Here is a 21,303-nt window from a genome sequence, read left to right as displayed (position 1 = left end):
ACACACTAGTGAGTACCTTGTGGTCACCTTGTCTGGTTTTCATCACCACCAAACCTAGTCCACAGATTTTGACAGTAGACCCATCACCAAACTTCACTGACCCACTGACAGTGTCATCAAGTTGAGTAAGTGTAGACTTGGTGCCTGTCATGTGGTTACTAGCTCCAGTGTCTAATACCCAGACTTCATCTGAACAGAATACAGGCACTACTTTTTCTTCAGACAGGTGTATTTCCTGAGAAGTTCCACCTAATGAGTCTTGCACCTCAGCGAAGAGTAGTGCTGCATTCTTCACATCTCCAACTGCAACATTTGCCTCCTGCTGTTTGTGATCCTTCTTATCTCTTTTTGGTCTTTTACAGTCTTCTGCCCAATGACCATAGATGCCACAGTTTCTGCATCTCCCTTTTCTTCTGGGTGTTCCTTGTGATGTCAATTTGACCTTGTGAGGAGTACTGGAGCTAGCACCTTCAGATTTGTTAGAAACCTTTGCCTTCCACTGGTTTGTCCCTCCACTATTACTGTTCTTGTGTGAATTGGACTGAAACCTTTGCTTGTGTTTCTCCAACCATTCCTCTTCAGCTAGTAGCAGTCTTCCTGCTTTGTCTGTGACTTGCTCCAGTTTGTCTTCAAACCGATCTTCAGCTGCCTGAAGCCTTCCAACTAGGTCTTCAACTGAAAGTGTCTTGACATCACAGAAAACATCTCGATTGAGACAACAACTTGATTGAATTGGGGTGGCACAACTCTTAGAAACTTCTTGACAACACGAGTATCTTCTAAGGGTTCACCAAGTGATTTGATAGAAATTTTGACACTTAATAGGAAATATAATTTAAAAAGTTAGGTGGTGTACTCATCTGTATTTTTTACTATTCTTTGTTTTCTTGCATTCTATGAGATGCATGCTTTGTAAGGAATATGATTTGTTTCATGACAACAAAATTGATAGAATATGTATTTTAAAGTCTAAATTGATGACTATGATGCACCAGGTGACACTCCACTGGACAGTCAACTCCAGATAGGGCTAGACATGTAACGGTCTCAGAAAGAAGGTTGGATATTTTCTTTTTAATTGAACTGTTGTTTTACCTTTTTCCTTGCTTGCTTTTGCTTTTGCAGAGCTGATGAACTGCAAACAGTGCTTATGGAGATGGTAAAGCAAGACAGTAGGCACCAATTAAGTGCAAAGGTATAGAGTACATTCCTATTATTTATAGAGAAAAAATTCAATTAATGTCTGTGTATAAGTGGCTAGTACATCCGCCTGGTAGGGCGCTTCCTTCTTCTAGTCTCTATTTATTTGTCAAAAAAACATGTCAAATACTTCTTCGATGATGTTTATTGAGTACTCTAATTCTTTTGCAAGGGTGAATTGAAGGAACTTTAGACGTGCTTGTGCCCATCCTCAGTGCAAAACACAGTGGCAACGAAAGATTTAAGGATGCATGAATATGTACTTCGAACTTTCTTTGTAATAAACCTGGCGCTCCCATGTTGCGGCACTTACTGTGGAGGTGGAGCTTTGCTATGCCCCTAGCTATCCCCTCCATTCAAAGGATTGTCATCGCCAACGCTAGGGATAATTGCCTCTGGTCAGATTTCTAGAAAAAATGCCTACAGTTGAACAACTTTTTTTTCTCGTCTGCACTCTCTAATTAGCAGCTTAGTCTGAGTCTCCATGTTGTGTGCAATTATATATGAAACTATGGATCAACTTTTTGTAATGCAACTATTGATTTTAAATATATATATTTTGCTTATTTGCCATGTGTGTGGATGATTCCAGAAATATCAAATGTGCATTGTTCAGCTTGTTGTAATCTTAACCTCAAAATAAAATATTCAAATATTTTTTATTGGTTTATTGCTTGCAACGGATAAAAATGTTGCTACAACTCGAAACTAAACGTTGTAGCATCCTATGATAACGAGCTGGTCTTGGGCGGCACCAACACATGTAAGTGTTGTTGTATCTTATAAAAATCTGTTGCAGTTTACCAACGCTTATTTATATGACTTACCAACTTATGTTCAAGCGTTGCAGTAGCCCCTAGCAACGGCAGTATAGGCAACATATAATTATGCGTTGGTATAAACCCTAGCAACGCTTATATAGGCTTATGCCAATACATATATGCATTGCTAAAGGGGGGCCATTTTGTAGTGTGACATCATTGACCAAAGACTTGATGGTTTCGAAAGAGCCTTGGATCCGAGGTCGCCATGCTTCAAAGACAGAGGTGTCGTTCTCCAACGCAGCCACCCAGACAGTTGCGTCTATCGCGATGGCGTCCCGCCGATCTAGTGCCATGGCCTGCAACTCAGCTACCTGGGCGTTGAGTTGTGCTTAGAGATCGCATCAAGATTTGCATGGGAAATCACACCTTCGACCTCATTGAACTTGGAGGTTAGCAATGCAATGTCGTCGTCAGCGTTCTTCTCCACCGTGGACTCCAACTACCTCCAACGCACGTCATTCGACTCCAGACGATCGCACAACTGTTGGAGCAACATGGACTGCATGGCCAGCGTCTTCGATTGCAACATGGACTTGGATTGCGCCGCGATCGCCATGGCAACACCTAGGTCGAAAGCACATGCCATCTTTGCACGCTGACAAACCACGTCTGATACCACCATTAGTACAGAGAAGCTCTATAGTGGCGGTCGTAAACCTATTTATAGTGGCGTTTTTCGTAACCACCAGTACTAGGGACCAGTAGAAATCATTATTTTTAAAGATAGATAAATGAGTACAGCAAGTGGAAATCGATTTTCACTGGCGGTCGGCGTAATAAAACCGCCAGTGAAAATCGTTTCCAGAAAACATAAAACGAGTTTTAAAAATAGTAAAAAAACTATTTTTATTAGGGGAGGCTTTAAGCCCATCCCAGCCCCACCCATCTCCGTCGAAGTCGCAAGTCGCTGCATTTTTCGTGCAAAACTACGCGGTTGCTAGGAATCAAACCCCTGAACCTCACCCTCGCGTGTACCGTCATCTACTATTCCACCTATGGCATGCTTTGTGTCTAGTTTGTAGTTTTGTTGCCCACATATTACAACCAACTAAGTGTAAATTGCTTGTTTGAGACCGTAAACGAATTCAAATAAAAAAGTTGTCAACTACAAAGTTGAATAAGTTTTGAAGTTCTACAACTTTCATTTTGACACTTTTTTCATCCGAGGTCGTTTGCAAAATTTGAAGTTTAAATTTGACAAATTTAGATACAATTTTTGAGAGCCGAAATGATTTCAAATAAAAAGTTGTCAACTACAAAGTTTTATAACTTTTAGAGATCTACAACTTTTATTTTGGTTGTTTCATCATACGAGGTCGTTTTAAAAACTCGAAAAATTAAGAATAAAAATAATTTCTAGTGACGGTTTCTTAAGAAAACCGCTACTAGAAATTATGGATTTTTACATGCGGTTTTCATAAGGAACCGTCTCTAAAAATATGATTTCTAGTGGCGGTTTTTTTAAGGAATCGTCATTAAAAATAGCACAGGTGGTTGATAACCGAATCCGCATCTAATAATATAACGCACCGCATACTAGTGCACTTGTCAACGTTCTATGGTCGACGAGGTGAACGTTGAGCGGAGATAGGGAAGAAGACGTAAGCCGAGAAGAAGAATAGAGTCGAGGCAACCAATCTTCTATTTATTACAATCACTTCTTGTTAGCTATTGGACCAAACTAACGAATCCATTCGGCCCCAGAAATCCTCGAACTGGGCTTCCTTGTGCGCCGGCCCAAGAAATCACGCCTTCCTTCAACTGGACTCTTGCCCGCGCTGTCTTCAACATCTGCTGCATCCACTCTCCCAGGAGAGCTGACACATGCATATTTCGAATATCTTTAATAGTGTTGAACAAGGCGTGATCTGTTGTTTTGTTCTTTTGCAATAACAAGATGGGCCTCGTCTATATATGAAGTGTTAGGATATCAGTCTGAAGGCGATTTAAAAATTTCTGCTTGTTGTCGAGTATCCGAGGCATGCTGTATGCACTAGGCGCCGAACGACGATTCTAATAACACAAGGCTGCTCTAGTTGGCTGAATTTGGACTACTAGGAAGCCTTCAGCTACGGACTGAATCAATTGTGTCTGCTCCCAAGATATAACTTCAGCAAAGAAAGAAAAAAAAAGATGAGTGCAGAGGTTTGTGGTGTCACTGAAACGAACGCCTGAACTTTTTTCTTCCCTTTTTATTTTTCTAAATATAGGCTGTAGACTGTAGTGCTGAGTGCAGTGAATAACTAGCGACAGGTCGGACTGCAACTGTCTGATGGACTGCTAACGGTTTATGGTCAGATCAGATCTTTGATTGTACGTGAGCCCTGCAGGGTGCCTGTCGACGCCTTAAAACTTGTCAAGCTACCAGCTAACATCGGTGTCAGAGTTTCCAATCTCTAGATCATGCATGCATGTATGCTCTGATCTGTCACTGTCAGGCATCATCTGCAAGTGAGCTCTACCTCTCACATGAATAATAAATATTTGTGAGATGTGATTCAGAATTATTGAGCAGTGAGCTAGCATGATGCACGAACACCGTTGTGAGGAAGGATGGACTGTCTGGTCAATGTTGTTATTGGGGGGAACAGGTACCGAGAAAACTAATAACACAACTGTCTATGAGATCTATATGGACCAAATGTACTGAAATAATTAAATAGTAACTTATCACCTTGTGCAGCCTGCAGATTCTCTGAGTCAACCAAGTAGAGTAGTAGTAGTAGTAAATATTAGCTTCCTTATAAGGAGTCTACATATTCAGCTGATAATTATCCGCTTATCTCTCTTCTACTGATAATAAAAAAATAATTTTCTAACACAAGGAATATACATATTCAGCTGTTGTGGTGCATATGTACTGATGACTTGGAATCAATAAATCACACTATTGATGCCGCTGATTTGCAACTTCTTTCTTCAGTGATCAAATGAGATACAGTTGGCTGGCTGGCCAATGATGAACTGTGTGTGTATATTCAATCTTGAACACCAGTTGCTGGACAACCCAAAAGATAGAGCAACCACATGGATCGAGAAGATGAACCCCAGCCATGAGTTATGCATCCACCACAAAGGTCAACCTGGCTACCACCACGTCGAAGTGGCTGCAACAGCGCTGGCTAGCTAGCTTGCCACCAAGTACTTCGTGAAGTCAACTCCTAAAAATATGCTAATGGAGCTGGACTTCCAACAATCGTTCAGTGGACTATGTTCTGTTTCCTCATTTTCAGTACGTATACCATTGCGTACGTGCACGCAATGCGCCTCAAGTCAATGGTCGCCACACGCTGACCAGCTAGCCAGCAATCTTACTTATATATATATCACGCATCCAAACACACTATTTGTTAGTGGTATAGGAAAAGAACCGCGTGAGACACTTTAGTTGCCACTATACGTAGTGAGGACATTCTTCTATCAACGTTATTTTGTTTTAAAAGACAATTCTCGGTATTACATTGTGTTGACGTAAAGATATGGGTCACATACTAACGACAACAGGGCTAGATTGCTGAGGTTGCCATGGATTGAAGAACACAATGAGGATCACAGTTTTGTAATGAAGCATGGAGAGGTTTCCGAGCAAACCAACAAAAGATAAATAATAATCAATCACGCTTACATGATAAAAGTGGCTAGTTTTTTGAGTAAACTAGCAAAGGAACCATCAAAGCTATTGCCCGGGAGGGACTCCGTTGGGGCAAGGACACCGTTGGGTTGTCCTAGGTCGGTCGACAAGTCTAGGACATCATCCTTGATCATCGGATCAAGTGATGAACGACAACATAGGGTTGATTAGGGACAATGAGTAGTAAATGTAAAAAGTTTGGTTGGATCATCTTGTAATTTTAAAGCATAATGCTTGCTGAGGCAATGTATAAGCCTTGTTGTCCTTATGCCCTAAATATGCCGAATCTAGGATCCGATAAAAATAGGTGATGATGTCAAATCATTTGTCAAGACATGCATCAGGCGATTCTCCAAAACATTCAAAAAAAACCAAGAGAACTGCCTTGAAACTCCATGATCTAGAACTCGATGACTTTGTTTAATTTTGCAACGACAATTACAACACATTGTGAAACAGCAAACAAGACCACAAGGGGTCAAAACTAGATGTGATCGGTATTTTGGGCCATATGCAATGGTAATAGCAAGCATAGAAAGATAGATCAATAAAGAACATAGCTGGGGCAAAGAGAATTGGCTACAAATTAGAGCCAAAGCATTTCGCTCCCAGCAGAGTCGCTAAAAATATGTTGACTTAAAGATTGGTCACACATCAATTAGGACTAGATCACCTAGGTCGCCATGGATCGAAGAACACAATGAGAATAACATTTACATGGTGAAGCACAGATAGGTTTGTGAGACAACCACCAAAAGATAACCAATCATACTAACATGATGAAGAATGGAGAGTTTTTTTTATTAAACTAGCAAAGAAACAATCAAAGCTCTCACCTAGGAGGAACCTCATCGGTGCAAGGATGTCGTCAGTTGCCTAAGGTTTGCTGGCAAACCTAGGACACCATCCTTGGTTGTCACTTAAGGTGATGAACATCAGTTTGGGTTATGAAAGTTTAGGGCAAAAGGAATAGTATATGTAAAATGGTTCGATTGGATGTTGGATTTTCTTAATCAAGCATGATTTTTAATATATAAAGAGGGAATGGTTTTATCCTTGTTGAGAACCCTCTCGAGATGCACTCTTGAAGTTTTACACGAGTTTAGAAGAGTTGGGAGTCGAGTTTGAACTCTCCTAGATTTAGATTGGCAAAAGTCAAGTTTCTGTTCTTGCAAAAGTTACGACTTCTAGGAGGATATTGGAACTTCAGGCAGGACAACATATTGCAAAGGACATAACTCTTTCATCGAGTCTCAACTTAGTGTTCTATATATGTTTTTTCTACCATATTGATGAGAAACGCAACGGTGGAGTATAAAAAAATTTACAGCTTTATAAAATGAGTGATTTTTGTTGTCAACGCATTGAAGCAAAAGATGTGTGCTTATTTTATATTATAACCTTAGTTCTTGAAAAACATGTCATATAAGCCCAAGTCTAGGACAACAGATTCCGAGTAAAGGCTTTGCTCGGTTTTCACGGGTGGGACGAATTTTAGCGGGATTGCTTCTATAATTTGTATAAGTTTTGATGGGCTGGAACTAATTCTCGTCCATTCTTGGACAAACGAACAACTCTTAAATCGTCGAAGGAGGGTCGCGTGCCATGACCTGTTAGCTGGGTACCAAGGATAGCAAGCAGCAAAAGGTTCAGTTTCGGTAATGGTCACTTGATAACAGCTCTCTCTTGGTTTACAAGACTTTCAACGTTTTCCCCAACAACAGCTTCGTGCTACTGCATGCGCTGTTTTAAGTGTACAGGAGTACTGCCCCTGTCCGTAGCGCAGCTAATTAAGACTACGTGCTATGTGTTGCCTGTCTGTCGTCAGTCATGGATGGCTACCGCCTACTAGTCAATACTGTCCTTGAGAATGACTGTTGGCAAGAAGCAGGGTTAATTGGTAGAATATCTTTCATAAACATTATCATTATCTTGGCCTCAGTTTCCAGTAAAAATAAAAACCAGACCGTAGAAGCAAGTGAACCAGCCTACTAGATCTATCATCAGCCATTCAGCCGGCTAGTAAAAAAAAAGTATCATTAATTTGGATCCTTCGGCCAAAGCATCTAGCTTTCACCTTCCCCTCCAAAATTAAAGCACGCCAATTGCATCCATGTGGTTGCAGTGCCTTGGACCCTTCATCGAAAAGGTCCTAATTAATGGTCCTGTTCCTTCTGACGTGGCATGATTACTCCTCTCGGAGCCTCGTTGGCACACACATGTGTGCGCAATGAGAAGGTGTATTAATTATGCCCAAAACCCCACACGAACAAAGACAAGTGCCCCCCGAAACCGATCATCTATCTAGCTAACCCCGTCCGTCCGGCCGGCCTTCTTTTCATCACCTTTTTTTCTTTATCATCAGATACACAGATACAGTTTGGTCACCTAATAAAAAGCCCAATTCTTTACTTTGCAGAGTAGGTTTGGTTTGCCAACATACCATGTGCGGAAAACCTTCCCTTTGGTTCATCCCATTATGACCATGCACCAAAGGCAAAGAATCATCCTTTCCATTAAGCGCATATTTCTTGGTTATTACCAATATATTATTAAAGGTTATACATTACGAAATCTATAACGATACTAATTTGATATAAGCAATTTTAATGATTTTTATAAATTGTACTTAATTTTCAAAAATAATTTATAAAAAAAAATCAAGAAATCTACTTATTGAGAACCCACATAGAGTAGTTGTTAAAAGTGCGATTCTTTTTGGCACAAGAATAAGAACTAAATTTTACTTTTTCAGCATTCTCTAAAAGATTCTTTCCCCTTAAATTCTAGGTCCTCTGCTCCTGTAGCGACGCCATCTAAATTCATCCCTGCACAATACATCCTATTCCTAATATATTTTAGATTAGATTTTTCTATATATGTATTTGTCATAGTCTAAAATAGTATATATATATATATATATATATATATATATATATATATATATATATATATATATACTAAATCTGTGTTTAATTCGTAGTTTAGAATATAAAAATAGAGAAAAGAGGACGTGCCCTTAATCTGGGGTGTGCGGCAAAGGGTGAGTTTTTGGTACCGCTGCATAGTCTAACACCTACGACCGATTCGTTAAGGACCGTTATGGGTATGAAAAGAATTTCCCTTGCTGTCTGACCGACAAGGCCTCGATATAATATGCATACAAGGAAAAATAAAAAAAATTGAAAATCCATAACTCCATGTGATTCTTGTAAAAGAAAAAAAAAACTTGATCACCGTGGCAGTTCTACTCTCCCATGCATGCATTCTTCTTCCCCCCAATCTCCCATCCGTTTCCTTCCCCATGCTCTGTCTGCCGCGCTTGCGCTTGCGCTTGACTCCACCACCGCCCTCTCTGTCAGCACTGCCACCCTCCACGTGGGGGCAATCACTGCCATCTGCCTCCACCTCCGTTTCATCTTAACCCCACCTCTCGAGGTCTCCGTTCCTATAAAGGCCTCACACCTGCTCCGTTCCATTCCAACACCTCACCAGCAAGCACACACACACCTTCCACCGGGCCTGGCTTTAAAGCTGTACTTACTATTTATTTCTCCCTCCCCCCACAAACCTCATCTCTTCTCTCCCGCCGCGCGCCACTGGAAAAAAAAAAGGAAAAGAAGAGAGAAAAAAACCCTCCATGTGTTCCATATTTCCTTCGCATTCAGTCATCGGCGTATCGTCGCAGGCGCAGGCTGCTGCTGCTGGCGGCGGCGGCGGGTTTCAGAGCCCAGAGAGCAGAGCCAGCAGCATGAGCGGCGGCGGCTCTCTGCCCTCCCCTTCCGGACCTGCCTGCTCCAGATCATGGTGGGCATTCTATTCTGAGACCAAAACCATTTCGCATTCCATCGTGTCCATCTTTTTTTTCCCTTCTCTTTGTTCTTCCTAGATATACATACATAGGTCGCATTTATTTGCTCTAATCATCGCCTACCGATCACCTAAGAAACCATTGTCTACTACTCCAGCAGCTTACAGTGTGTCAGTGTCCTTTAATTAATTAATTCATCATCGCTTGGTCAAACTAAGTAGCCTGATGATGCATATGCGTGCTGGATCGATCGATCGATCGGTCATGCAGGTCCATCAGCGAGGACTCGCTGCGGAGGTACGTGAGCTACGCGAGCGAGAGCTGCATCCAGGAGCTGCTGGCGGCGTCGTCGGACTCCGGCCGCGGCGGCGACGACGACGGGTGGAAGGTGCTGGTGTACCACAACGGCGTCGAGATATCCAAGCGGCGGACGGGGCCCGCGCACGTCTTCCGGAGCAGGTGGCTGCTGCAGGACGTCTCGCCGGAGCAGTTCGTGGCCGCCGCCAGCGCCGTCGACGCCGCCAAGGTACACACACACACAGACACTACTTGCATGCGTATATTCGTTATTATTACTATATATTCGTAATTGTTAATCTACGAGTGGTAGTATTATACTAGCAACTATATATATAATTGATGAAGAGTTTGAGCAAACTGATTATATTTGAATCAGTCCAAAGGTTTCTTTTCCGTTTCCATTTGAAGTAGGATAGGAAATCGCTTGTTAATTTGATACTTTGGGCCAAATATAAAAAGACAAAAGCTGATGAAGTGATCGTTAGCACAACGGAAGGTTTCCGCAAATCGAAGACTTTGGGTTCCATATCGATCTGTTGCCATGATGGGCCTTGGTTGTGGTTGATGAACGGCTAGCGACCTAGCTGGTTTGCTTTGCTAACTTTGCTCTAGGACTAGCACGTACTCTATAGGTCAATTTCGAGTACTATTTGCTTCATCCGAATAGAAATTATGCAGCAGATCTACCCAAGTCTGTCATTAGTTAAACAAACGTGTTTTACATTGGCCATACATAGGCAGAGTATTTTTTCCCTACAAGGAGGATGTTTCAATAGCAAGGAGATTTTAGTCGACTGGTTCGGTAACAAAAGTAGAATTAGAAAGGATTCGTGAGAACGGAAATCTCTCTCTCCTCCGCTCCTCTTCTTCCCAAAAAAAAACCCCAAACGACAAACTACCTAAGTTGTCGGCGAAACATGAAACTACTATACTACAGTACCAAGTTGTTGGCACGTAAGTGCCGGGTGTGAACGAAATGGGAAAAAAACTGTTCTAGGTCATATGGCAGTAAGTAATTGTCGCTCGTGATATACACCCGTGTGAATAAATAAAACCAAATTAAAACGCATGCACACCGCGGTGAAGGAATCCGTGCTGCGTGCGAGCGCGACATATATTACACCCGTGTGATTCTTAAAGCCTTTATGTATTGTAGCTAGCAGGCACCGTCCATATATCCAACGGTGACCCGGAAACTACACTTACCAATCACCTTGCGACACGAGAGATTCTTAAAGCCTTTCTTTGAGTGCTCTTTCAGTGGACAGCGCAATAATATATTTATTTTGGAAATGAGCTTTATTTGTTATGAAGACATAACGTTTAGGGTAGGGCTACAAATAATTATAGGGCACAACAATTGCAATAACAACTACGGAATGTGTATGTACTATGTACTACTACATTGGTAGGGACTGAGGGGGGGGCAAGGTTGTGTAAAATATGAGATACATAACTAATGATATTATTTATAGAGTTAGGTTTAAAATAAAAGATAAGATAGAGAATAGAATAGAAGATCTACCTGAGATAGACTAAGGTGTGTTTGGTTGCGGGACAGCCAGGACAGGGACGTCCCCTGCCGTCCTCTCTCGTCCCTCCAATTTTGAGGGATAACTGGGGACAACACTGGGATAGTCTTGTCCTAACCTCTGACCCTGAACCAAACAACCTTATTTGATGGATCGTCCCGTCCCATCCCGTCATGTCATTGTAACCAAACGCACCCTAAGTGTTTTTAGAGGTTGGGCAAGGTCACCCCTAATAACAGGAGGCTAGAAGAGTCGAAGAAAAACAGTTGAAAACCGGCCCCCAACAGCTAAGACGCCGAGCTGTCGCTATGCATGCCGGCCACGCACATTAACTTGCACATGGCATGTTCAGCGTCTGACACCTGTCCATCGATGTTCAGTTACAAGAAACGGTCGTCAAGGAACAGAGCAGCAGCAGTAGCATGGGAGTACTAGCGGAACTAGTGACTAGTGAGCCCACATTTTATAACACGGTTGCGCATGATGCACCAGAAAGACAGTTAATACAATTTTTTTTTGGGGGGAGCTGTACATGCATGGTTAGTAATACAGTAGTAATCCGTATATAATAGCCGTAGATGCGTGCGATGCTGGCATGCATGTGACTGCATGCACGTTGAGAGCCACATGCATTTGCCGCCCGTTCCCGTCCAGTCCAGACACAAAGAAACTAGACACGTTGTGTTAATTAAGCCACCAAACTACTAGTTTCACCAAGCTTAAAGTCAGTCGATCAAAACTTATATACTATAATAAGTGAATGGAGTTCGATGCTGTCTCGGATTACTGACAGTACTTTCTCTCTGTCTCTCTCTTTGAACCATGAGCTCACGTACTCTGAACTTCGCCGACTCTGATTCTGTGAAAATATTTTTTACCAGAATTCAGTGGAACTATATCGATAATGCGAATGTTCAGTGGCGGAGCACCCGTTATGACCAAGTATGACTTAAGCCATACCTAAAAATCATGTTTGATATAGTGGTAAGTTCATACTATTTATATTAATCAAATAGGTTTCAAGTTCGAGTCCTATGTGTTGTATCATATTTTTCTCTTTTTTATCTTTCTCCAGCCATACCTTATTATTATTTTGTCCTCCGCCACTGCGAATGTTAATGCATTCTTCTATTAAAATCATTCACTCTATATGTTTCTTCTATTAAAATCATTCACTCTATATGTTTCGTTTAGAACAATGCCGAGACCGAGATGAGCTAGACGGTTTTGACAGAATGGAAGGGCCTCGCTTCGGTGGTTTGCGCTTGCCAAGCGCCGTGTGGCCCACGCCAGGCTTGGTACCACGATAATACTTACAAGATATACATTAAAGGCTAGTTTATATACTTACAAGATATACATTAAAGACTAGTTTGGAAACTCTATATTTCTAAGAGAATTTCTAATTTCTAAAAAATTAGTTTATTTTACTTTGAAAAAATAGAAATTCTTTGAAAAAATAGAGTTTCCAAACTAACCCTATTACTCCTACAAACGCGCGTGTCTGGGAAATGAGTACAATTTGGACTCGCAATGTTTTGTGTACTAGCAACTTCTGCTTTCCGCTTGGGAACGTGGTACTGGACACCAAGGCAAGGCTGGGCTGCTGGGCCGGTGTCGATCTGGCACGAAAGGTTCTTTACCATTCTTACCACTCTTTTTGGGGCCGCTACCTAATAACGGCCCATGCTCTGTCCTATCAACCGGTCCTCCTTCCTACCGACCTACTACTCTAGGTACAAAAATTAGCTGGCAGATCATGGCCTCATTTTGCTAGGTTAGGAATACTGGGTATGTAAAAATTGTTTGGCTAACTCAAGCTCTAGATCTAATCTAGAGTAAATTTTCGGTGAAATAGTCGCTTCTACCCAAAAAGAGTGATCTAGCGAGCAACACCCATTCTAATAATAGACCTTCTCTGTTTGGTTGAAAATGTACTTCCTCCTGTATGAGGAGGCATTTTGGCTAAGATAAAATATAATATTTTTTCTTGTGTCCTGTTTGGTTGAAAATGTACTTCCTCCTGTAGCTCCTCCATTTTATAAGCATTTTTGCTAAGATAAAATATAATATATTTTTTTTCTTGTGTCCGTTGTAACATACGATCACTATACAAGTAGATTTTTAAAAGAGTTGTTAGAGGAGCATTTGAAAGAGCTCCACAGCATAAGTCTTCTCCTATCAGCAGTATTTTGTTAGGCTGTGTCCAGCAGATTATGTATATAATCGTGCAAAATATTATTTTTCGCTGTACAAATCATGTATAATCGTGCAAAATATTATTTTTCGCTATAGATATAACATTGTTTGCAAGTAAAATTTAAAGTAGAAGTTAGGATAGAAAGAATGCTGTAGGTAGCCTGATATTTGTAGTAGCCGTGCCTGTGACTGTGGTAGTAGTAGTTTTTACGAATACTTGGCCCAACCTGAAACACTACTACTATACATTACAATATATACTATAACATGCCCGTATTTTTTTGTGTGCAAGTGCAGCAGTGGGAGTCGGACCAGCTGGTGGAGTCTTCGTACATCAGGGAGCTCGGCGACGACCTGAGCATCATCCACCTCAAGTTCGGCGACGCCTCCTCCTCCACCAGGAGGCCCGCCCGGCGCCGTGACCTGGTCGTCTATGAGCGGCGCCAGGCCATGGACGACGGCACGCTGGTGGTCGCGGTGGCCTCGCTGCCCAAGGAGATCGCCGCGGGGCTGCTACCGCCGCCCGCGGCCACCGGCAAGGGCGGCGGAGGCTCCGTCGTCGGCCGCAGCCTGCTGCTGCAGTCCGGCTGGGTCGTCGAAAGGCTCGACGGCGACGCCGGCTCCTGCGTCGTCACCTACGTCGTGCAGCTGGACCCGGCCGCCGGGTGGCTGCCGCGGTGCATCGTCAGCCGGCTCAACAGCAAGCTCGTCATGATCATCGCCAAGCTCAGGAGGATCGCGCAGGCCACCGTGCCTGCCGCCGCCGCAGAGGTGTGACGTGCATAGCTACCAGCAAGTGATCGAAATCGAACTAGCAGCATCGGGTCAGCTGCACGTTTAGTTGCATTGTGTGTGTGCCTAAGTAAATAGATATATACGTACTATATGTCTTCTTTTTGTAGGGACAGAGGGCATGCGTCTATCTTGGGATGCACCCGCATCTGTATACGTACTGCTACAAGACTATGTCAGTGAGAATTACTATGTGTGCACGTTTTAGTGTTATAGAATTCGCCTACACGACTGTTGATCTTTAGCGACCTTAATTTATTTCTAACTGTTGGTATAAAGCTCTACTCAAACAGTCCAGTTAGCCTTTACACAGGTGGTTTCAAGAAATATTTGTAGCACACTGTCTGTAATGTGATAGACACACATCACATGTAGTTCGAGTTTAGGGTTAATTACTGTTGGCTTAATTATTGTCATGGTAAGATCATTTTGTTAATCGGAAACATATAGCTTAACCTAAAACAACAGTACTACCACAGGGGTAGAATCGGATGTCCTTAGCCAATTAATTACGAATGCTAGGGAAAGATTACCTTACCAAAAAGGGCAAGCGGGGAGGCGCCGCTGCAGAGTATAGGGGGTTCTAGGATCGATCATGCCGCGATAACTTTTCGAACGAGGGATTCTCAAACTAGTGGAACTTTGGAAAGGCCTCGTAGTGTTACTATGCCTCATCTCCTCGGCAGAGATGAATGGGAGGTCATGATCCATTCACAAAAATAGGTAACACGACTTGTGGATAAAGACGCGTAACCTATATAGAGTGTAAAACTAGTATATCAATTATGCTCACAGTCATGAACGGCTCAGGACCATCGCATGATTAAATGATTGAACTAAACTTAACCTGTCATGCATCGCATATTGTGGAGTTATTATCGTTATCTATGATCTATTATTTAATTGGGTTAATATTCACTTATACTTAGTAATTGCTAATAAAATTTTGACCAACTTAATTAAAAGCAATGTCCAGCCTTAACCATTATCCTTGATAAGCCTTACACTACATAAAAGCCCCAACCGTAAGTGAGCTCATACACACTTTTTCCCACACTTGTTGAGCGATTACCGAATGAGAGCTCATCCTTGCTATAATCACACTAGGTCAAGAAAAGATACCGCTAGAGGAGCATAAAGGATGCTACGATGAGTTTGGAGAGGTCTAGACCGTCGTCTCCCAGTCAACTATGGTTGTGGAGGATTGTTGTTGTCATATAATTTATTTTATTTAGCTATTTTGTATAGAACTCCTATATGTAATAAATATGTGACATTGATTTTTGTACCATGAGTTATCATATGTGTGAGACTTGATCCTGGCACACATTTTAGATGTATCTGGATTTGTCGTTAAATCCGAGTATGACATACTTCTACAACATTATAATTTTCATCATCACTATCCAGTATTTTCATTCCATTTTCTACAACATCCTAAATGCTAGGGTGGATAGAATAAAGATGACTATGCATTTTGTAACTCCACCAAGAATAAACCTCCCATCAAAGTGAGGAGGTTTACCAAGAGGAATAGAAAGCAATTGGGCAAGGGAAATACGTGAGTAATTGAATAGAATGCGATTAAACTTAGTTTTAACCGTTTTTGTTGATGATGCTTGGAGGTGTGTTCCTCCACCAACACTATATATTTAACTTATTTTTTCCATGCCCTTGCGCTATTCCAAAGTGTCCGATAGTGTAGAACGTCGAACCATCTAGGGGTATGTGGTAGGGTGACAGAGAAAACCTTATATGTATAGGGGCATATAAGGTTAATTTTGGATAATGCCAGTGATATATAGAGAGATGGACACAGAGAGAGAGGTTCTTTTTATCTAATTAACGCTGAAATTTATAGACATTCTAAGCAAACGTGTACGCTCCTACCCAGATAATAAGATAAAGATAGATTGTTGAGTGAAATAAAGGCTTGCTCAGGATTAGTGAAATTTATGACCTTACGTTCAAAAGTTGTCGTCGTGGACTCCGCCGTATACCATCTCTTTCTGCTTTCTTGGAGATAAGCTATGTTGCCTTCTGATGGTACTGCTACTTTATTCAGTGATTTGGATTTGTAATCAGATTGTTCCAGAGAAAGAGAGGGAATAAAACCGAAAATGCTGGACGCCTAGAAAAAAAATCACGAGGATCTGTTCCACTGAATGGGATGGAGAACTGGGTGCGAAATAGTCGAATCGGGATAGTGTGTGAACTGTTTTTTCGTCTGTCTAGGGGAGAGGGTCCCCACCTGGACATTCCATTAATCGTCAGCTAAGTGTGGAGAGCAAATTATAAATGTGTTACAAAGCTCAATTAACAGCAAAGCAAAGTGGATGGCGGGGGGATACATTTGGTGCAGAACATAGAGAGATTATACAAATGAAGATAGTGCACACTGCCTTCATCAGGTGGCTTTTCTAGGGGCGATAGTGTGAACCGTGAAATATATCTTTGAGATTTTCAGTACTCTATTATTTTTTTTTCTAATTAATTTTATTTGGAATTGGTTTGGTGGCTCAGAAATGGAGAAATCCCCTTACTATTTATGGAATAGCAAGAAAATTCTTTCCTCATAGATCCCTTCTTTGGTAACCAAATCAGTTCTTAGAGTTCAGAAAATGAAGCATAAAAACGTTAGTTACTTTGGCATATGCTGTAGGGTCAGCGTCCAGAAGCTAATCTCCATTTCCGGCTAAGTGGAACCCATATAATCTCGTAAGGAAAAAAGTCTATTTGCTTGCCTACGAGCGGAAGCCGTTTGCATGAGTGCATATAAAAATACACGGAACGCCTCAGCTAGCTAGAGGTCTATTCCACCCACGGACGGGTACGCATATTGCACCCGACAGTCCGACAGTGTGAGTGTAGATATGAAATTTCACTTGCTAGTAGAGGGTGTGCACCAAAATCTACTCATCGCACGGGATGGAAATGACGCCGCGTTACCCTCCTCAATCCTTTTCAATTTCCTTCTCCCAAACAAGCCCTTATAGATTTCATCGACTACTATTACTGTTACTATATTGTTGACTTTATCTTTATTTGACATTGTTAACCATATCAAATCTAATCTAAGAACGCATATTGAATATTTGTGAGTGTAAATCATCTCAAATTTAAATTGATGGGTGACTGATGGAGCCGATTTGGTGTGCATTGCTGACTGAGATACGTAAAAATATGATTACCATAAAATGTGTATAATATTGAATTGAAAAAACTTGATATATTTGATATGACATTGAAAAAAATATGTGACCTCAACCACAGGTGTCTTGTCAAAAATATGGGAGTCTTTCGGTGGGACTACAACACAATAGTCCGTGTTGGAAACCTGTAACTGTAAGTAAGAAATTATACAAAACAGAAAATATGAAAAATAAGTGAATATACTACTTAGGCAATATTTACATGGAAAAGGAAAATAATAACTAACCTAGACCACAGGTGTCTTGTCAAAAGTGGGTGGGGGAGGGGTGTCCTGTGGAGGGCCTACAACACAATAAACCGGTTTGGCATCCTAAAACAGACAATAATGGAAATATTAAAATATGAAAAGTAATTGAATATAATAATGACCATGATATTGACATGAAAATGTTTAAACGATTAGTGATGAGTATCACGAACAGATATGTCAGCAACCGGTAGGTTTCTTCAACCTTGGCATGAGCTATGACAACCTGAAAGCAAAAGAACAAGAATATCTATAATTATTGATCATGAAGTACATAATGGGACGAAAGAATCATGGAATTGGATGTTGAGGAAAAACATACATTGATTTTTGGAGTGACATTGAATTGTGGGCTACAATGTTTATCAGACTTTAGACCATTATCTTGATCGAGCTGATCAACAATCTTGTTGATGGTCGTGAGTAGGTCAACATCGGCTTCCTGTTTTTTACGAGACAATTTTTGTTAGAAATATACACATTTTTCATATTATTTTAATTACATAAATTAACATTATGGTGATGACATATAAAAGATGATTAATCATAGAAATCATGATGTCAAATATATCAATAAAAATATGGAACATGAGAATATAAAACGTATGAATCATATAAATATAATAAGCATATAAACATGATATATGCAGCATGATGGAACAACTGAAAATAAATGGATAGCAATATAAACAGAATGACTGTAAAATTAAAACAAACATGTATGGTATATTAATAGCATGAACATGCATCAGAAAAGTCATGATATGATATGACAGAACAGTTTGGATAAATTTATGGCTATATACGAAACAGCAGAGATGAACATATGAAACATATATAATCTGCGGAACGTAAAACAGTAAGGAGCTGAATTGATCATACCCTCTCATGCGCTCCGAGGATCCTGATCCTTGTCCAACTTCTCTTGTCATCCGTACGAGATGAAGACGCCAGGAATAAGAAGATGTTTACCAGAAGGATGTTCGGGCAGTCGCGTAGACGCTCCCCAAAAACCTAATTGCCGATCCCCCGTGCAAGGTCTCGAACGGCAAGGGCTTCAGAGGCACCTGCTCTCTCGCTTTTCTGTGCGCGCAGAGTTATGAGATGGAAATACCCTCACTTACGGCTGGACTGTGATTCTGAAAGAGTTCTGCTCGCGTGCCAAGTGACAGGCGTTCTCCCCTTCTTAACCTTTCGCGGAAGGGAAGCTAAAGGAGAAGGGTCTCGTATGCGACTGTTCAAGAGACGGGCAACTGAAAGGTTTAACCCGGAGTTGAAACTCCCGCGATTAATGAGTGCTAAAAATTAACACAACCACACCACACCTCGCCCGCTCACCGCCTGCCTGCCTCGCCACGCCACGCCACGCCGGCGGCGACGCGCGCGCGCGTGTGGCACACCCTTGTTCGTTTCTTAACTTCTCAAAATAAGTGGAATAATTCCCACCATATAAGTCAAGCCAACGACCCTTGGAATTCCAATATGGTACTATTGGTATTGTCCACAATTACACACCATAGAGTTTATTGATTAAATGGGCCAAGCCCATAAAAGATTCAACAATCCCCACCAAACTCTAGGGTTTGTAATGATGAAGTATCAAAATCACAATCCTTTGATATACCAGTGTTTCGATGGAGACTGTTAAGTTGAACATCCATCTAGAATAAGAGTTTCACTCAATCACAACTAAACAATGGACTACTTGAATTGGCAGTTTTGTGCGAAATGAGATTCGCTCAAATCCTTTGCTGATACTAGGCTGCAAAAAGGTATCCCTGCTGTTTAGAAGCATATAAGTCACACTTCAGTGCCTTTCATGAGTATTTAGGGATTACCCAAGTCCCATAGACTGTGACCATCAGCCTGACTTATATAGGTGTACTCCTCAGAAGATGTTCTGTAGGACAACATCTCATCTTTATAAGACTCTTGGAATACATTAACGTAAATACCATCCTGCCTTACAGATAAGAAAGATGTGCATCAGAAATGAGTTAAGGAAGGGATCTTTCCTCACAACCTACTCCTAGCTTGTTTCTCCACTCTACTTCACGGGATCTCTGATCGCATAGAGCAGGTTACCACTAGAGTAGATTTCACATGAGTCTCATACCCATTTCTCTCGATGCACTTTCTATCACATTGTGTGACAGACCCTTAGTGAATTGATCTGCCAGATTATTCGATGTGTGGACATAATCCACCGTTATAACTCTGGAGTTTTTCAGCTTTTTGACATATTTTAATCTTCTCTTAACATGCCTTGTAGACTTCATGTTATTCCTAGAACTGTTAACCTTTGTAATCACAGTTTGGTTGTCACAGTTCATGGAAATAGTCGGTATCGGTTTTTCAACTATTGGTAAATCCAATAGGAAATCACGAAGCCACTCGGCCTCAGCCCCAGCAATGTCTAATGCTGCGAGTTCTGCTTCCATTGTAGACTTCGTTAAGATAGTCTACTTGCAAGACTTCCATGAAACAGCGCCACCTCCAAACAGAAACACATATCCACTTGTGGCATAAAGCTCATCAGCATCAGAAATCCAGTTGGCATCACAATATCCTTCTAGCACTTTTGGGTTTCCAGTATAATGAATATCGTATGTCATAGTACCTTTCAAATACCGCAACACTCTCTCAAGAGCATGCCAGTGATGATCTCCTGGTTTTGACACAAACTGACTCAACTTACTCACAGCATATGAGATGTCCGGCCTTGTTACACTTGCAAGGTACATGAGTGAGCCAATGATCTAGGAGTATGTCAATTGATCCCTTGCTATTCTCCGATTCTTTCTCAATAGCATGCTAGGGTCATAAGGTATTGGAGCAGGATCACAGTCACTAAAACCAAAGCGACTCAATACCTTTTCCACATAATGAGATTGTAACAGAGTTACCCCACCATCACTTTCTCTAACAAGTTTGATGTTTAGAATGACATCAGCTTCTCCCAAATCTTTCATTTCAAAATTGCTCGATAGAAGATTTTTAACTTCCTCAATCACATTGAGATTTGATCCAAAGATCAAGATGTCATCAACATAAAGGCACAACATAACAGACTCACCCCCACCATAGCGATAATATACACACATGTCAGCTTCATTTACAGCAAAACCAGCGACTATAAGAGTATTATCAAACTTTTCATGCCATTGCTTAGGTGCTTGTTTTAGGCCATACAATGATTTTATCAACCTGCACACCTTGTTCTCTTGACCATCCGCAATGAACCCTTCTGGTTGATCCATGTAGATCTCCTCATCCAACTCTCCATTTAGGAAAGATGTCTTAACATCCATCTGATGAATGATAAGACCATAAGAGGCTGCCACAGTTATTAATGTGTGAATTGTAGTCAATCGAGCAACTGGTGAGTAGGTATCAAAGAAATCTTCACCCTCTTTTTGGGTATATCCTTTGGCCACAAGCCTTGCCTTGTACCTTTCGATTGTACCATCAGGCCTAAGCTTTTTCTTGAAGATCCATTTGCAGCCTATAGGTTGACAACCATAAGGACGGTCAACGACCTCCCAAGTTCCATT

The 21,303-nt window shown here is 41.3% G+C and overlaps 1 protein-coding gene across 2 annotated transcripts; it reads left to right on the top strand.

The window, feature by feature from the left end:
* The first annotated feature begins 9,122 nt into the window (after positions 1–9,122).
* Positions 9,123–14,597, top strand: LOC100277620 (uncharacterized). Of its 2 annotated transcripts, none has more exons than XM_035966849.1 (3): positions 9,123–9,462; positions 9,737–9,992; positions 13,795–14,597. In XM_035966849.1, the coding sequence occupies exons 1-3, from the start codon at positions 9,296–9,298 to the stop codon at positions 14,272–14,274; spliced, it is 903 nt and encodes a 300-aa protein (XP_035822742.1). In that variant the 5' UTR covers positions 9,123–9,295; the 3' UTR covers positions 14,275–14,597. The 2 variants fall into 2 exon arrangements, with proteins under 2 accessions (XP_035822742.1, NP_001360948.1); NM_001374019.1 differs by having other exon boundaries at positions 9,151–9,462; positions 13,798–14,501.
* Positions 14,598–21,303: the final 6,706 nt, after the last annotated feature.

This window comes from Zea mays, chromosome 4, assembly GCF_902167145.1.
Source record: "Zea mays cultivar B73 chromosome 4, Zm-B73-REFERENCE-NAM-5.0, whole genome shotgun sequence".
Classification (NCBI taxonomy): domain Eukaryota; kingdom Viridiplantae; phylum Streptophyta; class Magnoliopsida; order Poales; family Poaceae; genus Zea; species Zea mays.
The sequence above is the reverse complement of the archived record's forward strand: the minus strand, read 5'-3'. Positions and strand labels throughout refer to the sequence as shown.